The sequence below is a fragment of the Euphorbia lathyris genome, chromosome 9 (genome assembly GCF_963576675.1).
Source record: "Euphorbia lathyris chromosome 9, ddEupLath1.1, whole genome shotgun sequence".
Classification (NCBI taxonomy): Eukaryota; Viridiplantae; Streptophyta; class Magnoliopsida; order Malpighiales; family Euphorbiaceae; genus Euphorbia; species Euphorbia lathyris.
Genome location: NC_088918.1, coordinates 5531928 through 5557447, shown reverse-complemented (window position 1 = coordinate 5557447; position 25520 = coordinate 5531928). Strand labels below are relative to the sequence as shown.

Sequence of the window (25520 nt, the reverse complement as noted above, 5' to 3'; positions counted from 1 at the left end):
ATAGATGCACCCATGACAGTGCCAAATGAACGGAATTCTCCCTCTGCCTCAGAGTCGCCCCCACAGGGCAACTAATAATCTCTGATATTTAGCAAGTCCAAACAGTGTTGAAACTTGCTATGTGGAACATGCTTGGTAAACATGTCACCCGGATTGTCAGTAGTGCCTACCTTCTTCACCTTGACCCTCTTCTCACTTCTCAGAAAATGATACCTCACATCTATATGCTTGGTCCTCTCATGATGAACCTGATCCTTGGCTAAACAGATTGCACTCAAGCTGTCACAATACACTGTAGCCTGATCATGATGCAGACCAAGATCACTAACCAGTCCTTTAAGCCAAATGGTCTAGTGCAGACCATTACATACGTCAAGCTTCCTACTGCACTAGCATAAGGAACTCGAGACATGTACTCCTTCTCTTCAACAGACTTAGGTGCAAAAGCAATAGACAGATGTGCACTTGCAGCACTAGGAGTATCTATGGGCTTTGCGGTAGACATGCCAAATCTTGACAAGATCTTCTGAATATAGCCCTTCTATGACAGAAAAAGTTTCTTTTTGCTTCTGTCCCTGTAAATCTCTATTCCTAGAATTTTCCGAGATGCACCCAAATCCTTCATCTCGAACTCTGCGCTGAGAAGACCCTTCAACCTCTGAATGTCGTGCTTCTTCCTTATAGCTATCAACATGTCATCTACATACAACACCAGATAGATAAAAGACTCATCTTCCAATTTATTGTAATAGACACAACAATCATATGGGCTCCTGGTGTAGCCTAGCTGCATCATGTAGCTGTCAAACCTCTTATACCACTGCCTAGGAGACTGCTTAAGTCCATACAAGGACTTCTTCAACTTGCAAACATAATTCTCCTTCCCAGGAATCTGGAAACTATCTGGTTGGGTAATGTAGATCTCTTCCTCCAAATCTCCATGTAGAAAGGATGTCTTTACATCAAGTTGCTCAAGCTCCAAATCCTGATGTGCAACTATAGCTAGCAACACTCTAATAGAGGTGTGTCTGACTACTGGTGAGAATATCTCATTATAATCCACTCCCTCTCTTTGATTGAAACCTCTAGCAATAACTCTAGCCTTATACTTGACTCCCTCTACTGGTGATATCCCTTCCTTCATCTTGAGAACCCACTTGCAAGTAATAATCTTTCTCCCTGGAGGTGGTATCACTAAATCCCATGTTTGATTCTTATGAAGGGACTCCATCTCATCTCCCATAGCAGCAAGCCATTTCTCAGAATCGGCACCTGAAACAGCTTCCTGGTAAGTTGATGGTTCACGAGTGTCCACCTCTTCAGCAACCTGTAGTGCATAGCCCACCATGTCTTCATACCTCTTAGGTGTCCTAAATCCAACCCTCCTCTCTCGATCTTGAGTTAAGCTACGATGTGTAGCTTCAGATGGTTGAGAAACTGATGGTGTAGATTCTGGTAGCTCTATTTCTGCTTCTAACTCTTGTTCCTTCAAGCCACTCTCACTCTGTATGACCTGAAACTCCACCTGTTTATCAATGCTATCAGTTTCTGTTGCAGTTGTAGGCTTCACAATGGTTCTAAGCACAGATTTTTCGTCAAAGACTACATTTCTGCTCAAAATGACCCTTTTCTCTCATGGAGACCAGATCTTGAAGCCTTTAACTCCATCTCCATAGCCTACGAACACTCCCTTCTTGGCTCTTGGCTCTAGCTTACCCTCATTAACATGATAGTAAACTGTGCACCCAAAAGCTTTCAAATTTGTGTAATCAGCAACCTTTCCTAACCACATTTCTGTAGGCGTCTTGAGTTGTATGCCGGTGTGTGGTCCGCGGTTAATCAAATAACATGCTGTGTTCACCGCTTCAGCCTAGAATCTTCTTTCTAACCCAACGTTAGAGAGCATGCACCTCACCCTCTCCAGTAATGTCTGGTTCATTCGTTCAGCTACACCATTCTGTTGCGGTGTATTCCTGACTGTGTGATGCCGAGCAATCCCTTCATCCTTACAGAACTGATCAAACTCAGACGAACAAAATTCCAGACCATTATCAGTTCGCAACCTCTTTATCTTCTTTCCTGTTTGGTTTTCCACCAATGCTTCCCACTGCTTGAAATTCTTGAAAGCTTCACTTTTATGCTTCATCATGATGACCCAAGTCATCCTTGAATAATCATCAATCAGAGACATAAAATATCTGTGACCTCCCAAAGACTCAACTCGAGATGGACCCCAATAATCAGAGTGGATGTGTATGTCTTTTGTTATGTGAATAGCTTTGGGAAACTTGCTGCGATGTAGTTTCCCAAAGACACAGTGTTCACAAAGCTCCAGACTCTTGACCTTATGACCATCAAGAAGATCATCCTTTGATAGAATCTGCATCCCTCTTTCGCCCATATGACCAAGTCTCATATGCCATATCTTTGTCATATCCTCCTGGTCAATCTCTGACCATGCAGCATTAGCTGAACCTGTAACAGTGGAACCTTGCAAGAAATACAAAGTACCATGCTTCACACCTTTCAGAATCACATCAGAACCTTTATAGACATGTAGAACTCCATTTTTTCCTGACCAGCTGAGACCCCTGCTGTCTAACAGACTCAGAGATATCAGATTCTTCGTCATCAATGGAACATGCATGAATTCGTTCAACGTGCAGAACTTACCATCATGTGTCCTCAATTTGATCGAGCCTATTCCAACTGCTTTGCAGACATGACTATTAGCCATCATGTGTCTTCATTTATTGTTGGTAAAGATTCTGTGACTCTGGAAGAAGTTAGGTCATCTCTTCATAGTAGGGAGTTGCGCCATAAGGCGAGCAATACAGGTGCAAATAATCAGGCCTCTGGACTGGTTGCCAACGGCAGTAAGGGAAAGGGAAACGGTGGAAAGAAGAAGTCTAAGAAGCCATTCTCAAAGGGTCCCAAGCCAGACGACACCTGTAATTACTATAAGGAGAAAGGACATTGGAAAACTGATTGTCCAAAGAAGAAGAAGAAATCAGAAAATCAACCAGGTTCTGCTGCTGTAGTAGATGGCGACAGCAGTTCTGAAAATGGTATTGCTCTAGTTGCTGATGGACACACTCATCACTCTGATGTGTGGGTTCTTGATTCTGGAGCATCGTACCATATTTGTCCAAGGAGAGAGTGGTTTTCAACTTATAAGCAGGTAGATGGAGGTAGCATTTTCTGAGAACTGAGAAGAGGGTCAAGGTGAAGAAGGTAGGCACTGCTGACAATCCGGCTGACATGTTTACCAAGCCTGTTCCACATAGCAAGTTTCAACACTGTTTGGACTTGCTAAACGTCAGATATTATTAGTTGCCCTGTGGGGGCAACTCTGAGGCAGAGGGAGAAGTCTGTTCATCTGGCACTGTCATGGGTGCATCTGTTATGTTTTCAGGAGGATTCAAGTCAAGATGGAGATTTGTCGTAATGCCTTGAATCATGGGTTTCCTATTCGGAGTAGTATTGGGTTTCGGATTCCTAGTTGGATTGGGATCATGGGTTCCTAGTTGGATTGGGATCATGGGTTCCTAGTGGGATTGGGATCATGAGTTCCTAGTGGGATTAGGATCATGGGTTCCTAGTGGGATTATGTTAGATTGGGTATTATAAATACCCCATTATGTAAACCTAATCATTGAACAAAATTCTCATATGAAAGCGGTAAAGACACCAACAGAATCAAAACAGCATCTTCATCTTCAATTTTCACATCAATATTACGTAATTCTAATAATAATGTGTTCAATTGATGTAAATGATCCCTGAGTTGCGTACCTTCCTGCATTCGTAGGCCAAACAGACGTTGTTTCAGAAGAAGTTTGTTCGTTAGAGATTTTGTCATGTATAAGCTCTCTAACTTCATCCACAGACCGGCAGCAGTCTCTTCGTCTGATACCTCAGTGATGACGTCATCTGCGAGGCACAACATAATTGTTGAATGTGCCTTTTCTTCTAGAATCGTCATCTCAGCAGTGACTTCTCCCGTTGCATTCTTCAACGGCGTCCACAGACCTTGTTGTTTTAACAAAGCTCGCATCTTGATCTGCCATAGACTGAAACTATTTCTCCCAGTAAATTTTTCGATTTTCACGTTCATTGCAGACATCTTTCTCTCTAGAAAACAAAACCCCGATCGGAAACCGAAAGCTCTGATACCAGTTTGTTGTGCTGAATTAATGAAAGATAAATAAACAAGCAATTGAAAAACACAGATTTACGTGGTTCACCAACATTGTGTTGGCTAGTCCACGGGCAGAAGGAGAATAGTATTATTAGGAGGCGAAAATCAGATTACAATGATTAGGTTTACATAATGGGGTATTTATAATACCCAATCTAACCTAATCCCACTAGGAACCCATGATCCCAATCCAACTAGGAACCCATGATCCCAATCCAACTAGGAATCCGAAACCCAATACTACTCCGAATAGGAAACCCATGATTCAAGGCATTACGACATATTTTAAATAGTTTATATCATTTTTAGATTAATATGTTAACACTAATCATTGAAAAGTCTGTTAATATCATGTTAGAGGATAATGTAATGTGTTTATAACAATTTCGGAGGTTTGAATTATATTTTCAAGTAATAATTATAATTTTAATATCCTTATTAATAAATTGATATATAAAAACACGAGAAATATAACAATAATTTTAAATATTTGTTTCCTTTCGCGTCGTTTTTGGATTAGCATATCAACCCCAACCCAAATTCAAAAATTTGTGTGTCAGTTCCGTGTCAACCCAAAATGATACATTACCTACTCAGCTCAAGCACTAAAATCGTGTATCGATTTCGTATCGTGTATTCGTGTCGTGTGTACTTTAGCCACATCTATTTACAAATACAGCAAAAAAAAGTGGTTAAATAGAATAGAGAAAAAGACTCCTAATTATAGAGATTACAATGAAATAGGATTTGGAAGATATGATTTTATTATTGACAAGTGATCATTACTAATGTAATTATCCTTAACATCTCTCATATAATTGTAAAGCCATACATAAAATCATTTTCAATACGGTGGTTATGTCACTATTCATGTGATTTTTTTCCTAATATGACCGAAATTACTTTATTGAAATAAAAATGAAAGTTCAATAGCTTTTTATTGAAACAAAATCAACTTGGAGGATCTTTTTAGAACTAACTCCAAATTTCAATTACCATTTTTCGATTAACCTCGCAAAAAAGTGACCAAATATCATTTTTGAAGTCTCACATTTCCTTCAAAATGCATTCTCATTCTCCTTCATTGCGAGTTTCATAAAGAATCATAAAAGTTAATCATTTTCAATGTCATGCATAAAAGTTCATCATTTTCAATGTGGTGGTCATATCATCATATCATAGACGAACCCCATTTTCTAAAAATGTTTTATAAAAGCCCAAACAACGTTCAGGGGCCTGAGTTATCACCTGGTCTGGAGTAGGAGCTGAAAATCCTAAATGCAAAATTCAGGTAAGATAAAAACCAGCATCGTCAGTGTAAGATTGTCTAAAGTAGAAGGTTGCTCAAAATTTCGAAGGTTGGATACAATAGGCTTCCTCGGTTCCACAGAAGCAACACCTCCTTCAACTCGTGTCTTCTTGCGACTTATTACAAAAGATATAGAAAAAAAAAGAAATGCAAAACAAAACATTGCTCTCAAAAATAAAAAATGGCAAAAAGTTGAAGATAGGTAAAAATGGCACCTTTATAAGAGCAGAAGAAGTGGAAGCGCTCAAAGAGAAATTGATAGAAAATTTAATACTCACAATCATTACTTATGTCATCGTTTCTTGAAATACTACACACACGGATGCCTAGGCCATTTAACGTGAGACACATGGCCAAGGTGTGTTAATACAAAAAACAATTCCCAAAGAACAAAACCATACATGTGAAAAGAAATGTATAATCAAGGGCAAAGGCAACCAGGAACGAACAATGCCGAAGAGATTCTTCTTCGCCTCTATCATGTTCGCTGAATCATAGAAGAATTTAGTACTAAACGGAGGATATATGATATTGTATAAAAACACTACATACACATGGCAGAATCAAATCCTTCAGATTAGACGCCACGTGTAACGAATAAAGGATTTGGGATCAGTAAGAGACTTCCATGGAACGTTTTCTCTACGAGGGAAACCGCTATGTAGTTAGGTCAAGAGTTCCACATCATAAAAGTACTTCTGCTAGGATTAGAATCCTAAGAGGAGAAGAAATCCTAACTCTTAAAGGACTCATGTTAGACAAAGGATTCGACCTAACATACATATAGATATGTATATCCACCTCATATGGTGCATCAACTGTTATCTCACAACTAGTCCTTACTCTTCAACCCTTCCTAAATTATCCACTTACTTAGGCATCAGAGTGGGTTCGCCGGACTCCGGCCCCTCTCTAACCTTTATTGGACTCTTAGTCTAAGTTCAGATATATACAAAGTTGTCTCTCATTTATAACTCATACATAGAAAGTTTAGTTTTTTTAAAAGAACAAAATGCAAAGATTAAATAAGGTAAATCAGTTATATCAGTATTAGCTACATATCTCACAATATATCAGGTTCATAAAAAAATACGGTAAGAAAAAGTGGATTTGGCTAACACTGTTAGAAAATGGCTTTGTTATGTTGAATGAAAAATGGCTTTGAAAGTGTGGGGTATATTTGTCTTTAACCACCTTGCTCTCAAGAGCACTTTTACAATCCCACATGGGAAACTTATAACCCTTTGAGTGGGAAGCCTTTAAATTGTGTTAAGTGGTTTTTAGCAAATATACCACACGCGCGCGCGCGCTCGTTCGTTCGCGCGACGCCCGCCCGACTGGACTGGGCCCGAATTTTATTTTATTTTTTATCCGTTTCAACTTGTTTGAATTTTTCTTCAGCATTTTAATTAATCAAAAGCGGAACCTTATTTATCTCCTGGTCTCACTCCACGTTCTATATTTCTGTGGCCTATAAATACAGTAAGTTTCCAGCTTTTCTAAACACAGTTTTTCTTTCAATCGTTTTTCCTGGGCAATTAAAATACTCTTTTGCTGTTCTACAATCTTCGACTTTGAGTGCACAGGTTCGAAGGTTTTCTGTGTTAACCTTGGGGAGCGACCGGAGTTACAGATTGCACCTCGGTCTGCCGAAATCGCTTTCAAGGCAGTGGCCTCCGCCACGGCACAGTCCGATTTTCGTTCTTAATTTCAATTCCATTTTTTTTGTAACCCTCCTTTGTTTCCAACAATTTGAAAGCGAGTTTCTGTTTCGCAATCATGTCTGCTTTAATTGCGAAATCCCTTCCTGACCTCTCCAAACTTGAACCTCTAGACGGTCTTAATTACAAAAGATGGTCGCAGAAAATTCTGATTTTCTTTGAACAGCTCGAACTGGACTATGTTGTTGTCCAGGATCCACCCTCTGACCCAAATGGTACTGCCATGTCCCTGATTGTTCAGCAGTACGACACTCGTTCTGCAAAATACGAAAAAGACAACAAAACAGTCAGGGGTCATCTCCTAAATCATATGTCGAACCCACTGTTCGATATTTTTGTCAATAAAAGGTCTGCCAAAGAAATTTGGGACACCTTCAAAGAAAAATACGGGTCTGATGATGCAGGTAAACGTAAACACGTGGTTGGAAGATGGCTCAATTATCAAATGGTTGATGAAAAACCAATCATTGACCAGATTCATGAATATGAGAATCTAGTTGCGGAAGTTCTGGGTGAAGGCATGACAATGTCTGATCTGCTACAAGCCAATGTTCTCCTGGAAAAATTTCCACCCTCCTGGAGTGATTTCAGAAACCATTTGAAACATAAGAAAAAAGACTTCAGTCTCCAGGAGCTAGTCAGCCACATGAGAACTGAAGAAGCAAATCGAATGAAAGATAAGCAACTTTCCTCTAAGTCTGTTTCAATTAATGCTAATATTGTTGAATCTGATGTGGTGCCAAAAGACAGGAACAAAGGACCTTCAACCAAATTCCAAAAAGGCTCAAACCAGAACAAGCCTTTCAAGAAGAATGGAAGAATTCAGAAGAGGAAAGTAGTGGAATGCTTTGTGTGTGGTAAACCTGGCCACAAGGCATTTCAGTGCTACCAAAGGAAGAACCAACAGAACACCAATCATAATCCAAACAACAGAGCTGCTCCACAATCCAATCTGGTGGAAAATGAAGAAATTATTGCTGCTGTTGTGGTTGAAGCTAATCTGGTGGAAAACAAAACGGACTGGGTTCTAGATACTGGAGCTACAAGGCACTTATGCTCAAACAAGGACCTGTTTAATCACTTTGAGGACGCTGCCGATGGGGAATGCGTCTACATGGGAAACACCACTACTGCTGGTGTTGTCGGTAAAGGAACAATTTTAATTAAGTTAACTTCTGGAAAAAGCTTGTTTTTAAATAATGTGTTGTATGTGCCTGCTCTTCGTAGAAATCTTATTTCTGGTAGCTTGCTAAATAAGGCTGGTTTAAAAATTATTTTTGAGGCTGATAAGGTTATTCTCACTAGGAATGGGACTTTTGTGGGAAAAGGGTACCTAGCTGATGGCCTCTTTATTTTGAACACTGTCCATGTGAATTCTGTTGGAATTAATGCAACTACATCTGCTTCTGTTTACTTGAGTGAATCCATTAATTTGTGGCATGGTAGATTAGGAAATGTAAAGTTTGCTTCCATTAAAAAATTGGGAAATATGCATGTTATAAATGTCACTAATTCTGAAATTAATTCCAAATGCTCTATATGTGTGGAAGCAAAATTTGCAAAGAAACCTTTCTTACCTGTTGAGAATAGAAGTACAGAACTGCTTGGTTTAATTCACTCTGATTTGGCTGATTTTAAAAACTCTGTTAGCAAAGGTGGCAAAAGATATTACATTACTTTTGCTGATGACTTCTATAGATATACCAAAGTATATTTATTAAAATCAAAAGATGAGGTTGAGCATATGTTTATTAAATTTAAATCAGAGGTAGAGAATCAATTAGACAAGAAAATAAAAAGGCTTAGGTCCGATAGGGGAGGAGAGTATGGAACTTTTTTCCTTAAGTCCTTTTGTGAGAATAATGGCATTGTACATGAGACTAGTGCGCCGTATACACCTCAACAAAACGGTATAGCTGAAAGGAAAAATAGAACTCTCAAAGAGATGATGAATGCCATGTTAATTAGTTATGGGTTATCTGATAACATGTGGGGGGAAATAAAACTCCCTATGAACTATGGAAGGGTTTTGCACCCAATTTGAATTTTTTGAGAGTTTGGGGTTGTCTTGCTAAAGTTGCATTTCCATCTTTTAGAAAGCCAAACATAGGACCCAAGACCTTTGATTGTGTTTTCATTGGTTATGCCTCAAATAGTGCCGCTTATAGGTTCATGAATCTAAACGACTATAGCATATGTGAATCTAGAGATGTAGTGTTTTTTGAAAACACCTTTCCCCTAAAGAAAGACAAACAGTGTGATGCAACTAGTGCTTCTACTTCATTACCTATTCCTACTCCAATTGTGTCTGCTTCATCTCTACCTCAGGATGAGAATGAAAATGATGTTGCTTTTGAACCTGGGAGAAGCAAAAGAAGAAGAATAGAAAATAGCTTCGGACCAGATTTCATTTCAGGCTTTCTATTAGAAAATCCAGATAACATTACTGATGAGATTATGTCTGTCTATCTAATAGAAGAAGACCCAAAAACATATAAAGAAGCAGTCACTTCTATAGATGCTGATTTTTGGAAAGAAGCTATTAAGAGTGAAATAGATTCCATTATGGCCAACCATACATGGGAATTAGTTGATCTGCCAAAAGGCTCTAGACCTATAAGGTGTAAATGGATATTTAAACGAAAATTGAGGCCTGACGGATCCATTGAAAAATTTAAAGCTAGATTAGTTGTAGTGGGTTATAGTCAAAAGAAAGGAATTGACTATTTTGATACTTATTCTCCTGTTACTAAAATCTCTACTATTAGAGTTCTGATTGCCATTGCAGCAATTCATAACTTGGTGATACATCAAATGGATGTAAAGACGGCTTTTCTAAATGGGGATTTAGAAGAGGAGATCTATGTACAGCAACCAGAAGGACACGTCATACCTGGACACGAGGACAAAGTGTGCAAATTGAAAAAATCACTTTATGGGTTGAAACAAGCACCCAAGCAATGGTATGAAAAATTTAACAGTGTTTTACTTTCCAATGGGTATGTGGTAATGGATCAGATACATGTGTCTATTCTAAGTCTTGTGATTCGAATTATGTGATTATATACCTATATGTGGATGACATGCTTATCTTAGGGACAAGCCTAGATATGGTTAATAACACAAAATCTTTTCTCTCTTCTCACTTTGACATGAAAGACATGGGAGAAGCGGATGTAATTCTTGGCATCAAAATTACTAAGACAGAAAATGGATTCTCATTAGGACAGTCACATTATGTTGAAAAGCTGTTGAAAAAATTTAACAGTTTTGATGTAGTTCCAGCTAGAACTCCTTATGATCCTAGTGTAAATTTAACAAGTAATAAGGGAGGAAATAGTGTCTCCCAAGAGGAATACGCTAAGATCATAGGTAGTGTAATATTCCTAATGAACCATACTAGACCTGACATAGCCTATGCTGTTAGTAGATTGAGTAGATATACTCACTGTCCAAGTAATGAACACTGGACTGCACTTTATCGCTTATTGAAATACTTAAGAGGTACCATGAATTATTGTTTGCACTTTACTAAATTTCCTGCTGTTTTAGAAGGATATAGTAATGCAAATTGGGTATCTAACAATAATAAGGTGAGTTCCACCAGTGGCTATGTTTTTGTTCTAGGTGGTGGTGCAGTGTCTTGGAAATCATCCAAGCAAACCTGTATTGCTCGATCAACCATGGAATCTGAATTTATAGCTCTTGAACTGGCTAGTCAAGAAGCACAATGGTTGAGAGCTCTAGTAGCAGATGTTCCATTGTGGGGGAATTCTTCTGCACCCATTTCAATGCATTGTGATTCACAGGCAGCTATCGGTACAACAAAGAATAGTGTCTACAATGGAAAGAGAAGACCTATTCGCATTAGACATGGAATTTTGAAACAACTCTTGAAGAATGGAGTAATTTCCTTAGACTATGTGAGGTCAGAAAAGAATCTAGCAGATCCTTTTACCAAAGGGTTACCTAGAAGAGTTGTACTTGAGTCGTCGAGGGGAATGGGACTAAAGCCTGTTGAGTAAAGGAAATATGGTGGACACCATTCGTGGTCAAACGAAACCATATTTTCCTTGTTATGCACTATACTACTCCCATTCCTATGGCAAATAATAGTGCGTGTGTAATCCATAGCCCGATTAAGTGGTGGTTCATGATAATGGATCTGATGGATGTGTTTTGAAGGTTGAGTTATGAGAAACTCTTAATGATCTCATTTTGAGATCACCTACTTGAGTGTGGAGGTGGGCCGCCTTCTATGAAAGACTCGGGCAGTCTTTCTAGAGCACTCATGAGACCCAAGGTGTACGCATGGACTTCAAAAGCGTTGTAATGTATTATCGCAGAACAGCAAAAGTTTTTAAGGTTATTTACGTGTTGTGGGGGTCTCAGATGAAGTTTTAGAAGTTCAAGAGTAATTCACTTCTAAAACGTCACCCTGTTGCCTCATCTCACTACGTATCAATTCAATCGAAAGACATTGATACTTAAGTTCTTCATAACCTTATCGTATTCTTTTTATTTGCCCAGAAAATTATCTTCTTTGTGCTATTTTAAAATTGTTTTTATAAAGCCATTTGTGGGGGATTGTTAGAAAATGGCTTTGTTATGTTGAATGAGAAATGGCTTTGAAAGTGTGGGGTATATTTGTCTTTAACCACCTTGCTCTCAAGAGCACTTTTACAATCCCACATGGGAAACTTATAACCCTTTGAGTGGGTATATATAGAATTGGGCTTTAGGAGCCTTTAAATTGTGTTAAGTGGTTTTTAGCAAATATACCACACGCGCGCGCTCGCTCGTTCGTTCGCGCGACGCCCGACTGGACTGGGCCCGAATTTTATTTTATTTTTTATCCGTAGGTTTTCTGTGTTAACCTTGGGGAGCGACCGGAGTTACAGATTGCACCTCGGTCTGCCGAAATCGCTTTCAAGGCAGTGGCCTCCGCCACGGCACAGTCCGATTTTCGTTCTTAATTTCAATTCCGTTTTTTCTGTAACCCTCCTTTGTTTCCAACAAACACATCTGCATCTATATTAGTTCGTCGCTGAACATGAACATTCTAACGCCTAAACAAGGGTTAATACATCATTCGTCCACTAAATTAGATTCAAAAATTCAATTGGCCCTTTAAACTTATAAAGTGTGTCACTAGCCTCTTCAACTTGTTTAAAATAACATATTAATCATTTTTAATATGTTTAAAGTGATCTGTTAGCCCACTGAACTTGCTTATAGTATGAATTTGTTTCGTGAACTTGCTTAAAGCAATATAAATTTCAATTTGTCTAAAACCATTCTCGTTCTGGCACGTTAATTTAGGTAGTTAATCATGTTATTTTAAGAAAGTTCAGGGAGCTAACGAGACACTTTATAAGCTTAAGGGGCCATCATCTTTTTGAATCACGTTGAGCGGCTCCTAATGTATTAAGCCCCTGTACAATGAAGTTTAGTATTGTCATGTGCTTTCTTTGCAGTTTTATGCTTAATAATGTACTCATTTAAGGGTTAGGAATTTTAATTTTTGTTATCTAATCAATATAGTGATTATTATGGTTAGGAATTTTTCTTTGCAGTTTAGCATCTGCAAATGAATTGCACAACTAATCACTCAATATTTATAAAACATCATCAATATAAGACCAATTTAATTACATTCTACTAAACTATCCCCTCTAATGGATTATACTACAACCACTCAATCATATAGAAACTACCAATTAATTTAATAATATATTCTATAACATTTTAATAATTAAAAAAAAAACTCATAGACTGCTTTTAGCTGCTTTTAGTAGCTTTTGAGTTCCAAATACGGCTTGGTATGTACCAAGTGATATGGAGATGAAGATAGTTTACATCTTTACACTTTATATATAAAATTACTAATAGTAATTTCTTTTTTTTCTTTATAAACTATATGCTATCTTAAGCCGACAATTCAAGCTAATTCAAATTGTAGTTGGATAGGGGAATCTCAGAAAGTAAAACTCTCCCATCAAATATTTTAATCACAACTACATTCAATAACAAATTTGGACTCATGTTGGGGTGCAAATTTCAAACCAGTCTCTAAAAACTAAATAATATTTTTGGCTAAAGTCTACAAAAAATCATATCTCTTTGTGATATTTTCAAAATATCTTTCAATTTTCAACCATGATACGCGAGTGTGGGGATTAAAAATGGTAAAAATAAGACGGGCCTGCCAGACAAGCTAGATCTCAAAGGGTAAAACACTACAAGAAAACAGCTAGTTAGCTACTGCAATTCTGGTAGCTAATTCGGTAGCTAAAGTGGTTTACCGACTGAATTTCATGGTTTACCGACCAAATGCATTCAGTCGGTAAGTGCTTAGTCGCTGGACAAATACCGACTATTTTTTTATTATAGTCGCAGATAATAGCGACTGCTTGATTTAGTCGCTGAGTGGTCGCAATTTTTACCGACCACATTCTGCGACAAGAAGCAGTCGCTAATGGGCTAGATGGACACGTAAGCTGGTAGTTTACCAACGAATTTTCCGACGGAAATTCTATCGGTAATTTACTGGAGATTTTTTCTACCAATTTATATTGTACCGGACAATTCATAAACTTTTACAATAAACAATATTTATGAAAACTAGAAATATATTTAGAAATAATTGATATTTGTTTGAATGAAAATTGGGGCCAGAAATTCCAACTAAATTGGCATCCAGAGCCAACGACCCTGAATTTATTAAAGAAAACAAAGAATAACAAATACAATAAGTTCAGCCCAAACAGGCAAAAAATGCCTAACTACACAAACCTATAATTACAAAAACCATTACATCATTGATCAAACATTAGCAAGTTTGTCAGCAACTCTATTGCATTCTCGGTAAATCTGTATGCATAGGAACTACATTTGAGTCACCCGTTGTAAGCACTCCCACGAATCCTTCCTAATCTAGATTCTAGATTAACCTAATAACTTCTTCACCTTTGAAGGAGGCCATGCTCCCTTCTTTCTCAATCTCCTTTTATAGGAACTAGCCTCTTTCTACGCAAGCCTAATCTTCTTGGCCATTTTCACCCTCATTTTCTGCTCCATTCTATCCTGAAGCTTCGACTCGAATGGAACATTGAATTGAAGATCAATGGGTTTGAATTCCACCCTAGAAACTGAAAAAAGGATAACAAAAATTCAAATAAGGGTTCAATACAAAATTCGGAAAAAGACAAGGAAATAAAGAAAGATATAAAACTGTCAGACAAAACCCAAAGGAATAAGGGTTCTAACTTCTAAGAAGAAAGAAAACGCCATAGTACAAAAAAGGTAGAAATTTTGTAAAAGGGATGATCTACTAGCTGTTGATGAAATTCAGAGAATGTAAAATATGCCTTCAGGGCAAAAAAACAAAACAAAACTTTCAGAAACTAGATTTAGTGAACATAGAACAACTTAAGCCCAGCTTAAGTCACTAAAAAAGTAATGTTCCGCAGACTCAAATGTATTAAAACGAGATGAACCCTTCTTGATAACTTTGCAAACTCCATGTAAGACGTAAAATATGAAATCCTTAATATAGACATATGCATGTGTACTAGAGAATGAAAAAAAAGAAATAACCAGATATACCATAGCTCCCAAACTATTTTAATAACATCAGAGTTTAGACACAACTCCTGTGTGAACTTGAACTTGTAACTTATGCTTAAAATATAATTAGAATGAAAATCAAGGTGGAACATAATTACCTAAGATCCATATTTTGACAAATTTAAGCTTAATTGTTTGCTGAAAACTCTTCAAAGAAGATATATAAGGCAATAGGCTTAAAGCCTAAATTAGGGGTTAAGGATAACTTTGGTGTAGAGAAACAAGAAATTTACAAAATCATGTTATATTTTAAATAATTTCTAATTTTAGGGTAGTTAACCGATCCGTCCAGGAGTCAAGTCCTGGAATGACAGTCCGGGTGTTAAAAGCCTGGACTGTTTAAAAGATTCTAGCCGTCCGGAATTAAAGTGTCAAACAAACTTTTTTTCTACAAAAAGAAGAACACACTGTCCTAGTTGAAGCTTTTTATCTCAGAGTTTACATGTTTCCAAGAATCAATTAAACAGTTCCAGTGAAAAGGCAATGAAAATTAAAGATAAAATGGGTTTCTTTCTTACAATTTTACATGAAAAACTTGACACACATTTACTTTTTCACAAGTCATAAGTCATTATATTAGTAAAGCCAAAATCCAGAGCCATATAATGACCGATTTTGAAGTTTAGAGAATATAGGAAAAATTAGAGTAAGTGGGAGAACTTACTTTTGAGATCAGGTCTAGCACCAAAATACACCTTGGTAGCTTCAACAAGGGACTGCCGAGGAGAGCTTTCAACCTCACTTGAATTTAGGGGTTTCCATTTCCATGTTCTGAATCTATTGCACACTTGCCTTCTCATTCTGCTTCTTCCTCCAAAGTATAACTCCACTACACAAAACCACAATACAAGTACACCCCAGAAACATATCCCACAGCACACAATAAGAGTAATGGTATACCAAATTACTGTTTTTATCAATTGGCTAAATACAGTACCGATTAACAATCCCTAACAATAGGAGGAACATGGCAAATTATAATGCACTTATTGCACGTAACCATAGCCAGTTGTTGGGTCTGAGAGGTGCAGTTATGGTTGAGTCTTTCCGGTTTGGTTTGTACCATTTTGTTTCAATTTTAGACTGCTCTTGCTCTTCATCTCTAGTTATATAAGCTTCGATTTGGAGGTGAAGCTGGTTGATATGTGAGACATTGATGGGAAGCAAGAGGTCTAACATGGCAAGATCAGTAGAGTTCTTAAATGTACAAACTAAAAGGACACGTGGAACTTGGGTGTTCGGTTTTGTGGTTTGGAAAATTATTTGCCGGATTATGAAGATAAATGGAGTTATACCGCTGCCTCCATTAATCATCACCAATAATTCATGCCTGCTGACAAGATAATTAATTAATTATAAGCTTTTTAGGGGTTGAAATGGAATTGGAAGAAATTGACCTTAAAAAATATGTGAAAATGCTCCACTGAAGAAGAAATTTGATTATAGAGTTTGTGAGACCAACTTCCTTCTCTTTTGATGACTATGCTAAGAATGAAACATAAAGGGCAAGGTACCACTAAAATACAATTCCACTAAAATACAAATTCAAGGATCATAAGGCTAAACTAGTGCTACAAATGAGTATGAAGTTTGACATTTAGACTCAATAAAACAAAAATTTAAAAACAATAAACAGTTGTAACATACAACTGTTTTCAAATGTTCTTGCAGACTTAAGAAAATACTTGCAGTGATTGCTTTCTGAGTATAACTTGTATAACAAGTTGTATAGATAAAATAAATTTGAGGTAAGCCAGCAGCTTTTTGCATAGTTATCATAAGATAGATAGAAATGATGTGTGGAAGTTCACTTTCTTTGTCAACTTCCCATTTCCATGAATATGATATGAAAATGGCATGAAACAGGGGTTAGTAAGTTTAAGTGAAACCCAAAGAAAGATGCTTTCTAAAAAGTCATCTATGACATAATATAAGACTTAAATATACTCAATAGGATGAGGGCAACTTGAATTATTTTAGGAAGCAAATAGGGTCTTCACAATAGATATGTATCTTACTATTGACTTGAGAAAAATAAAGCCCAGAAAGTTAAAAGATCAAAGCAGGAAAATATAATCACCTTGAGAGAGGCCTTTTTTGCGAGAAGTTGCTCAAACTCGGTCTTGATGCGGTACACTTCTGATCTCAAACTTCTTTCAAGGCTTCAGCATGCTGGGCCAGCTCATCACATTCAGCCTGATTCAGAATGACTTGATGAACATCTAAAGAAACATAGCTATTTGCACCAGATCTTAAGGCATACTTTTTACCTGTTTACACAACCTAGAATGACAGGAAGATTCTCTGTTTGACTGCTTTCTCCTCTGTCTCTTTATCTCTGTCATCCTAATGACAATAATTAACAACATGATCATTGTGAACAAGTATATGAGGAGATGAAGCAGCCTGCAAATTAAATACAGAATACAGAATCGTTTTAAATCCCTCAATGTTGTAAGCTTTCCATAGGAGACACCAATTTCAGCAAATTTATAGGCAATTAAATGAGCAGAAGCAAGTTATTTGTATAGGGTTGATTTTGTAGTTTCTATTATGTTTCCCCAAAATGATATACTCAGACCAATGCACAACACTTCCCATCAGCATCCATATAGAAAAATCAATATAAACCAACATAATAACCAGAAGCAGAGCAGAAATCTAAAAATAAAATTTCATTAGAATGAGATAATATATATATATATATATATATATATATATATATATATATATATATATGTGTGTGTGTGTGTGTGGCAGAGGAATCTCAAAGAACACGAAAAATATATAAAAGAACACAATATATCTCACACAAAGATATAAAAGAAAAGCACCAATATATCTCACACCCTACTCACAAATTAATATATTATGGCAGAGTAATCTCAAAGAACACAAAATAATAGAAATTAAAACCTTACATGATAGAGTGAAGACGAGCTTCCGAAGAAAGGAGAAGTTCAGAGGTCTGAAAGGAGATGGATTAGGTCGGGGAAGAATAGAGGAGAGGGATTTAGGTCGGTGAAGAATAGAGGAAAGGGTTAGCTTGAGGGTTTAGATCGGACAAGAAACTGCCTAAAGAGAGAGGTATAGACCGGAGCAGAAGAATGGATTAGATCGGAGAGCACAGAAGAGTAAATCGTCGATCTTCAGAAAAGGGGAGCTGCTCGAGCTCGAAGAAGAAAAGAGAGGAGAGAGAGAGAGGGGGGATTTAGGGTTTTATCTCTATCTGTTGTGCTTTTATATTTATTTTATATTTTATATTTCTTTTTTAATTTCTTTTTCTTTTCTTTTATTTTCTATTTTGCTAAAATGGACGCGTGTTTTTCTTTTCACTTTCTCCGACTGGAAAAATCATAACGACAAAATTGGTCGCTATTTAGCGACTGATTTTGATCTGGTCGCTAATATCAGTAGCTAAGTAGCTATTTTTTTGTAGTGAAATGGTAATTGAATAAAATAAATAAATAATTATGCCTAAATGACTTTAATTCTAAACGAAAAGTGATTGACGATCGTTACAACGACTGAAAATAAAAGCAACAGTCTTGGGTCCTGATGTTACTTGACAGGTCGGTCGGAAAATAATTTTTTAAGATAAGATATGAAAAATAAATGTTTTTGTGTTACAAATATGAGTATAAAGTATGAAAATTACAACTCGAAAATAAAACTGTTAAAGCTAGGAATACAAACAAGCCATAAAAATAATATGTACGGGGTTAAATGAAATTAACCGATCATTTGGCTTTTTGGGATGCGTGAAAATGAGGTCTGAAACTTCGGAAACTCGTCTCGGGGACCGTCACGTTGTTCGGGTAGTTCTGGATGAATTTGAAATGACTTAAAAAACTTAGGGACTTAAACAGAAATTTGGCATTTAAATAAAAATCAGCTGCAATTCTGGAAGAAAAATATTGATTTCGTGGGATTTTCAGACTCGATTTCGGAGGTTGTAGAGATCGGATTTGAACGAAACAAAAGCTAAAATTTAAAGTTCATATGTAGAGAAGGGTCTGGAATTGGAATCTCAGGAAAATATCAAGTAACGAGTTCAGAATAATTTTTGAAATGGCTCTAAAAGAGTAGTTTTTTTCATGATTGTAAAGCCAAAAGCTTGATTCTGTTTTATGGAGTCTACTTTGAGGATGATATTGAAGGCTATAGAAGGTCGTGTTTCACGAAATAAAAATTGGGATTTTGAGATTGGATGTAACTAAAGAGGTTTAAATTAGTTTGGGATGAAATGACGAAGGAACGAGCTCAGAATAAATTTTAGAAATTGGCTCTCCAGAAAAGTTGTTTGCTCAATTTTCAAGAATGAAAAATTCAAAAGCTTGTTTCTGGGTATTTTTAATTGATTGGATCAATAAAAAATTTATAAACATGATTTAGAACGAATGTGTGAACTAAGAATGACACGAAAATGAGGATTCAATGATCTCGGTTTCATGAAAAATTGCTTGAAGCTTTGAGAAAGAGGACAATGGTGGACTTTAATCTATAGGAGCTCGAATTGATCACTGGGTAATATCATTAATGATTAAGCTAAGAGGTAGTAAAAAGCGAATTGAGATTTAGTTGAGTAAACTAAAAGAATTTAGAATTTGAAGTTTCTAAAATTTAGAAGCTTTATTGAAGAACTTGACAATCTGATTTGTAAAGTAGGATATGATTGACTAAATTTAAGCTAAGAGGACCAATTTGAGAGACTAAACTTTGATAATATGTGTTGGTTTGATCCGAAATATGATTGATTTGATAAAAATTGTTTTTGATTTTGTTGGTGTTTGATTAGGTTGATTAGTAGTTTGGAATGAATGAATCAAGTTCTATTTATATCTTTTGAGCAGTTAATTACCTGTAAATGATTCTTAAAAATCACCGCTAAAAAAAATGGAGTTGAGGCCAGTGGCGGAGCCAGGAATTGACAGTTGTTGGGGGAAGCTAATTTTAGTCCGACTATTGGGAGTAATTTTTCGAAATCCAGCCCGGCAGGGCTGGGCAAAATTTTTTTAAGCTTCCCGCACACTGAACTTTGTTGTTTTGGTATGTTGGCTAAAAATTATAATATTTTCACACTTTTTTTTATTTTTGGCTATAATTTTTTTATATTTTTCATAAAATTTAATTTAGAAATTAAGTTAATTGAGTCTTAAAAGTAAGAAGTTGATTTATTTTATAAATAATAAATTCTTAAAACATACATATAATGAAAATAAGTTCAAATAAAACAATAGAGAGTCTAATTGAAAAAATAAAGTTGAAATAAAACAAAAAAAATGTAAATTTTGTATATTTTTTATAAAATTTAATTTTAGAAATTAAGTTAATTGAGTCTTAAAAGTAAGAAGTTTTTTTTTCTTTGCTAAAATGGAACGGAGGTTTTCGTTTTGCCAAAAGTGATTATATTTTTTAATTTGACACTAAGAATGATCATTAAGGACCTTAAAATGGAAACTTCTAAGAATTAAAGTTGTTTAGTCTCATATCTACTATCGAACCATATTTTTTATTTTTCTCTCTAACCATTCATTTTTTCTCTACTCACCAAAGAACACCTAAATGGTCTCAAAATTAAAACTTTAAAAATCTCAGTAATCTTCTAGTCATAAAACGGAACATCAATCCCCATTTGGGGGAAAAAAAATCAAATAACTGTTTAACAAAATGTGTCGTTTTACCAATTTCAATCAAATTTGTTTAACTTAAAATTAATCAATTAAATAAATGGAATGATGAGTAATAACCCATTGATTAAAAATAACAAAAACATATTTATGGGGTTTATGTTTTGGATTAGATCGATCTAAAAAGATAAGAAGATGACACTTTAAAACCTTAAAAGAAACTGTAAAACTGTACAAGTATAGGGTTTAAGAGAATTTTCGAAAGATGCTCAAAATCCTAGAATTCATTGTTTTCATTATTCTTCAAACTCGTAGTAATTAGATATCAGAGTATCTACGATGGACAACTGCTAGAAAAGCATTTTAATGGCAATGTGCTTTTAGAGATCCCTACATTACAAAAATTATACAAACTTGTAAAAATAAGGGTAAATTTCAAAAAAAAACCCCTGTGGTTTCACCGATTTCCAAATAAACCCATGTGGTTTGTTTTTACCAAAAAAAAGGAGGGTGGTTTACGCCGTTATCCGAAAAACGGAAAATGGGTTAACAGTGTTAAAAATGCTGACGTGGCAAAGGGTAAAGTTGGAAAAACGATTTTTTTTTATTTTTTTTATTTGTCTTCTTCTTCTTCTTCTTCTCCTCCTCCTCCTCCTCCTCCTCCTCCTCCTCCTCCTCCTCCTCCTCTTCTTCTTCTTTCTTCTTCTTCCTCCTCCTCCTCCTCCTCCTCCTCTTCCCCTCTCTCCCACTCTTCTCTTTTTCTTCCTCTCTCTCTTCCCTTCTTTTTTTTTTGTTTCGATTTCAGATTTCCAAAATCAGAAATCTGAAAATTCCAGATTTCTGGAAATTCCCAGATTTCCGATTCTGGAAATCTGGAATTTCCAGATTTCTGGGTTCTGGAAATTCCAGATTTCCAGAATCGGAAATCTGGAAATTTCCAGATTCTGGAAATTCCAGATTTCCGAAATCGGAAATCTGAGATTTTCGATTAAAAAAAGAAGAAAAAGAGGAAGGAGAAGAGAGAGAGGAAGAAGAAGAAGAAGAAGAAGAAGAAGAAGGAAGGAAGGAAGGAAGGAAGGAAGGAAGAAGAAGAAGAAGAAAAGAAAGAAAGAAGAAGAAGGAAAGAAAAAAGAGAAAATTTTAAAAATTTAAAACATTCGGAATTTCCAATTTTACCCCTCATTTTTAACACTGTTAACCCATTTTCCGTTTTTCGGATAACGGCGTAAACCACGCTCCTTTTTTTTTGTAAAACCAAACCACAAGGGTTTATTTAGAAATCGGTGAAACCACAGGGGTTTGTTTTGGAATTTACCCTAAAAATAAATATTAAATTTTGAGTATTGTCAAACTGGTACCTGAAAACAAAATTGTCCAAACAGTGACTCAACATTTTCGTTTTGCTAAAGGAAATGACTGAAATTTTTTCGTTTTACTAAAACAATGATCTTAAAATTAAAATAACATTTGATGATCTCAAAATTGAAAAAATTAAAGACTTAATAATATTCTAACAAAATCAAGTCTTTAACATTTTTTCCATTTGAGGTCGTTAATGATAATTTTTATAGTATCAAACTAAAAGATCATCGTTTTTAGCAAAATTAAAAAACTCGGTCATTATTTGGACAATTTTTTTCAGATACCAGTTTAACAATACGTGAAAATACATAAGTTGTTTTTACCTTAAATTTTTCAATAAATTACATATATTTATTTTTACTTTTTTTGACAACATGTATTTATGTTTACTTTTTTTTTTACAGCATATATTTATGTTTACTTATTCATAAAGAGTTGTGAGTTAAGAAAAATATGAAAATGATATATATGGAAGTTTAGTACCGTATTGGGGTGTACTTTCTATTCTATTCATTTATACTTGTTGTGCTCCTTTAATATGTAAAATTACTAAATTACATATTATGTTTTGTTTTTCTTTCATTTTAAGATCGACTGTTAAAACAAATTCAGATTCGAGCTGGATAGATTCCATCTCAGAAGGTAAAATTCTCACATCAAATATTTTAATCATAAATACATTGAGTAGCAAATATAGACTTGTGCATGGGCGGATGCAAAAGGGGATCTGGCATCCTTCGGCCGCCGGAACCACCTTGACCACAAGTAGTTTCGGGCCCTATGTCTTCACAAACTCTGAGGTTGTGGTGGTTCCGGCCTCCATTCTTCAAGAAATTTAATTGAGTGCTGAATTAGCACCCTAAAATTGGCTCAGGTCATCCCCTCTAAATCAAAAATTGAAATTTTCTGTCTGTTAGGCTCTATCTAAATCCAAATTTCTATTTTTTTTCCTTGTTAGGACATCCTTAAATCCAAAAATCTATATTTCTTTGGCTTGTTAGACCATTCTTAAATCCAAATTTCTAAATTTTTGGCCTATTAGACTCTCCCTAAATCCGATTTTTTCTATTGGACATAATTTTTTTACATGTTAAGAATCTTAAATGCAATGTAGCTTAATTTTGAAAAATTTTATATTGGTACTTAAAAATTGGTTCTTGACCAAATTCTACTTATACGAAAAAAAAAAAAATTGAATAAGTTCGATTTAGCAAAAAAAAAAATCTTTTACACAACACGTGTAAAATCAGTCCACCAAACGAACAATTTTGTATTAACCATTAGACTTGTGTTGGGGTAAAAATTTCAAATCAGTCTGTAAAAACTAAATAAATGACTTTTTACCGTGTAAAAGCTTAAAATGTGTCTTTTACCAAATTCTACCCATGATGTAAACAAAATTAAAACTATTAACACAAATTAAATAATTAGATAATAATATTATAGCAAATTAAATTAAGACTATTAACAAATATCTTAAAATTCAAATAAACGTTGACGACTTCAAAATTGAAAACTTTAAAGACTTGATAATATTCTAACAAATTCAAGTCTTCAACTTTTTCTATTTGAGGTTGTTAAAGTTATTTTTATAGTGTCAGATTAAAAGATTCTTGTTTTTACCGAAACAAAAAAAATTCAGTCACTATTTGGACATTTTTCTTTCACATACCAATTTGATAATACGTGAAAGCACATATGATTTTTTTTTAGATTTACCCTTAAATTTTTAAATTATATATATATATATATATTTATGTTTGTTTATTCATTTTATCTATTCATTTATAATTACTGTACTCCTTTAATATGTAAAATTACTAAATTATATATTATGTTTGTTTTGTTTTTCTTTCATCTTTAGGTTGACGGTTAAAAAAAAATTAAATTTGAGTCGAATAGATTCTATCTCAGCCAAACTCTCACATCAAATACTTTAATCACAATCAGATATAGACTTGTGTTGGGTGCAAATTTCAATTTAGTTTGTGAACTCTGAATAAATACCTTTTTACCCTTTTAAAAGCTAAAAATGTATGGTTTTGCCAAATTTTACCGATGATGCTAAACTAAATTAACAAAAATTAAATAATTAGATAGTAATATTAAGTTGAAATACATCAAATTCAATTTTTAATTTAGCGGTTAATATTTTGAATATCAATCCCAATCAATCAAATTTTCAATCTAAGAACATATATGAATAAGTTTAAGAACCCGTTAAATCCAAAAATACCTCAAATGTAATTTCCAAAGCCAAAAATAAAATAATTAAAAATCAATTTATTCAGGCTGTATGCCAAAGTGGCTAAAACCAGACAAACATGAAATGAAATTACTCCAACAAAATAAAAGATCACATTCCACCATATCGAAAGAAATCACTGGACCAGAGATTATCCTCGTTCTCATCTGAAAACGGCGGCAACATCTCTTCTCCACCACCAGTGACGGCCATAAACGTCCAAATCCATAAACGTCCATGGTTGCCTCTGCACACTTTCTCCATTCACATCAAATCCCACCGTCACTGGCGGCTGAGCCACCACCACCGTCCCTTCTGCACCGCCTTCAGCAACCGAATTTTCCACCACCGCTACAGAAGCGGCTCCGGCACAAGAATTATTAACCGTTAGGGTTTGAATTCTCATGATTATCTCGATCAATTTTCGATCAATTACCAATCCAAGATCAGTCAAATCGAGCATGTTCAGATAAATCAAGCTTTGTCCGGTGAGACCATGGAACATCGCCTGAGTTACCTCCATTTCCAGGTTATCCTTTTTCTGCTTCCTCAGCTGCTCAAGTGCTTTGTTGATTCGTTGCCGGAGAAAGCTCTGCTGGTTAAGCATTTTCTTGCTTTGCTCCATCTCCGGCATCATTGTGAGGCGAGAAACAACTTGGTGAACGCCGTACTCCGACGGCCAAACCTCCGGTCGAGAATCATAAGGGCTGTATATTATTGCACACGCCTGAATATCACAAAGTGTAGTTAATTCACTTATCTTCTTCAATAGACCCTTCTTCCTCTTTTTGAATGTTGCTTTTCTGGCTGAATTGTTTTCTATGAAAGCAAGTTTCACCTTCTTTCTCATTTTTTTTCACTGGAATGAAACTATGTGAAAGTCAGAAAATGGAAGCTTTTGTGTGTCTGTGTTTTATAGGCTTATTGGGATAATTATTCATTTAATACAAAATCATAGAATATACAATCTTGGTTGGCATTTTTAATACATGGGTTGACCTTGGTTGGCATTTTTAATACATTGAATGTGATATAGTGAACCTTGGTTGGCATTTTAGAAGATAAATTTTCAAAATCATTACTGATTCCTCAGAAAAAAAAAATTTCATGTATAGAAATAAATATTAGTTAGTCATGCATAAGTGGTATTGTTAAACCTGAACCGGTCGGATCGGAAATTAGACGGGCCTCTGATATGTCATTTCGGGCTTTTCAAAATGCAATAACCCAATAAAAACCGTAGTCAATATGTGACATGTCGATCCAACCGGGATTGGTTACCACGGTTTTTTATTTGTTCAAAAAGAAATAATTAGAAAAAAAATATTTTCGACTATTATTAAAAAAAATATGGGAAAAATAATCGACTATGGTTTTCTAAATACAATTTGGACTATGTCTAGACTTAGTTTAATGCATATTT

General features: G+C 35.4%; 1 protein-coding gene and 1 long non-coding RNA gene across 4 annotated transcripts; both read right to left on the bottom strand.

Moving 5' to 3' along the window:
* Positions 1 to 13910: 13910 nt before the first annotated feature.
* On the bottom strand, positions 13911 to 18063 carry LOC136205379 (uncharacterized). Of its 3 annotated transcripts, XR_010675922.1 has the most exons (5): positions 17782 to 18063; positions 17131 to 17206; positions 16941 to 17056; positions 15525 to 16190; positions 13911 to 14382 (listed from the first exon to the last, which is right to left on the bottom strand). It is a non-coding gene; the product is annotated as an uncharacterized lncRNA (long non-coding RNA). The 3 variants fall into 3 exon arrangements; XR_010675921.1 differs by having other exon boundaries at positions 15525 to 17056; positions 17131 to 17266; XR_010675920.1 differs by having other exon boundaries at positions 15525 to 17056.
* A 6102-nt stretch (positions 18064 to 24165) lies between these two features.
* On the bottom strand, positions 24166 to 24999 carry LOC136206932 (agamous-like MADS-box protein AGL80). Its single transcript, XM_065998144.1, has one exon. The coding sequence runs from the start codon at positions 24945 to 24947 to the stop codon at positions 24261 to 24263; it is 687 nt and encodes a 228-aa protein (XP_065854216.1). The 5' UTR covers positions 24948 to 24999; the 3' UTR covers positions 24166 to 24260.
* Positions 25000 to 25520: the final 521 nt, after the last annotated feature.

Bases quoted from the DNA above. Each gene is read 5' to 3' on its own strand.
- LOC136206932 (XM_065998144.1), bottom strand. From the start codon at position 24,947: ATGAGAAAGAAGGTGAAACTTGCTTTCATAGAAAACAATTCAGCCAGA.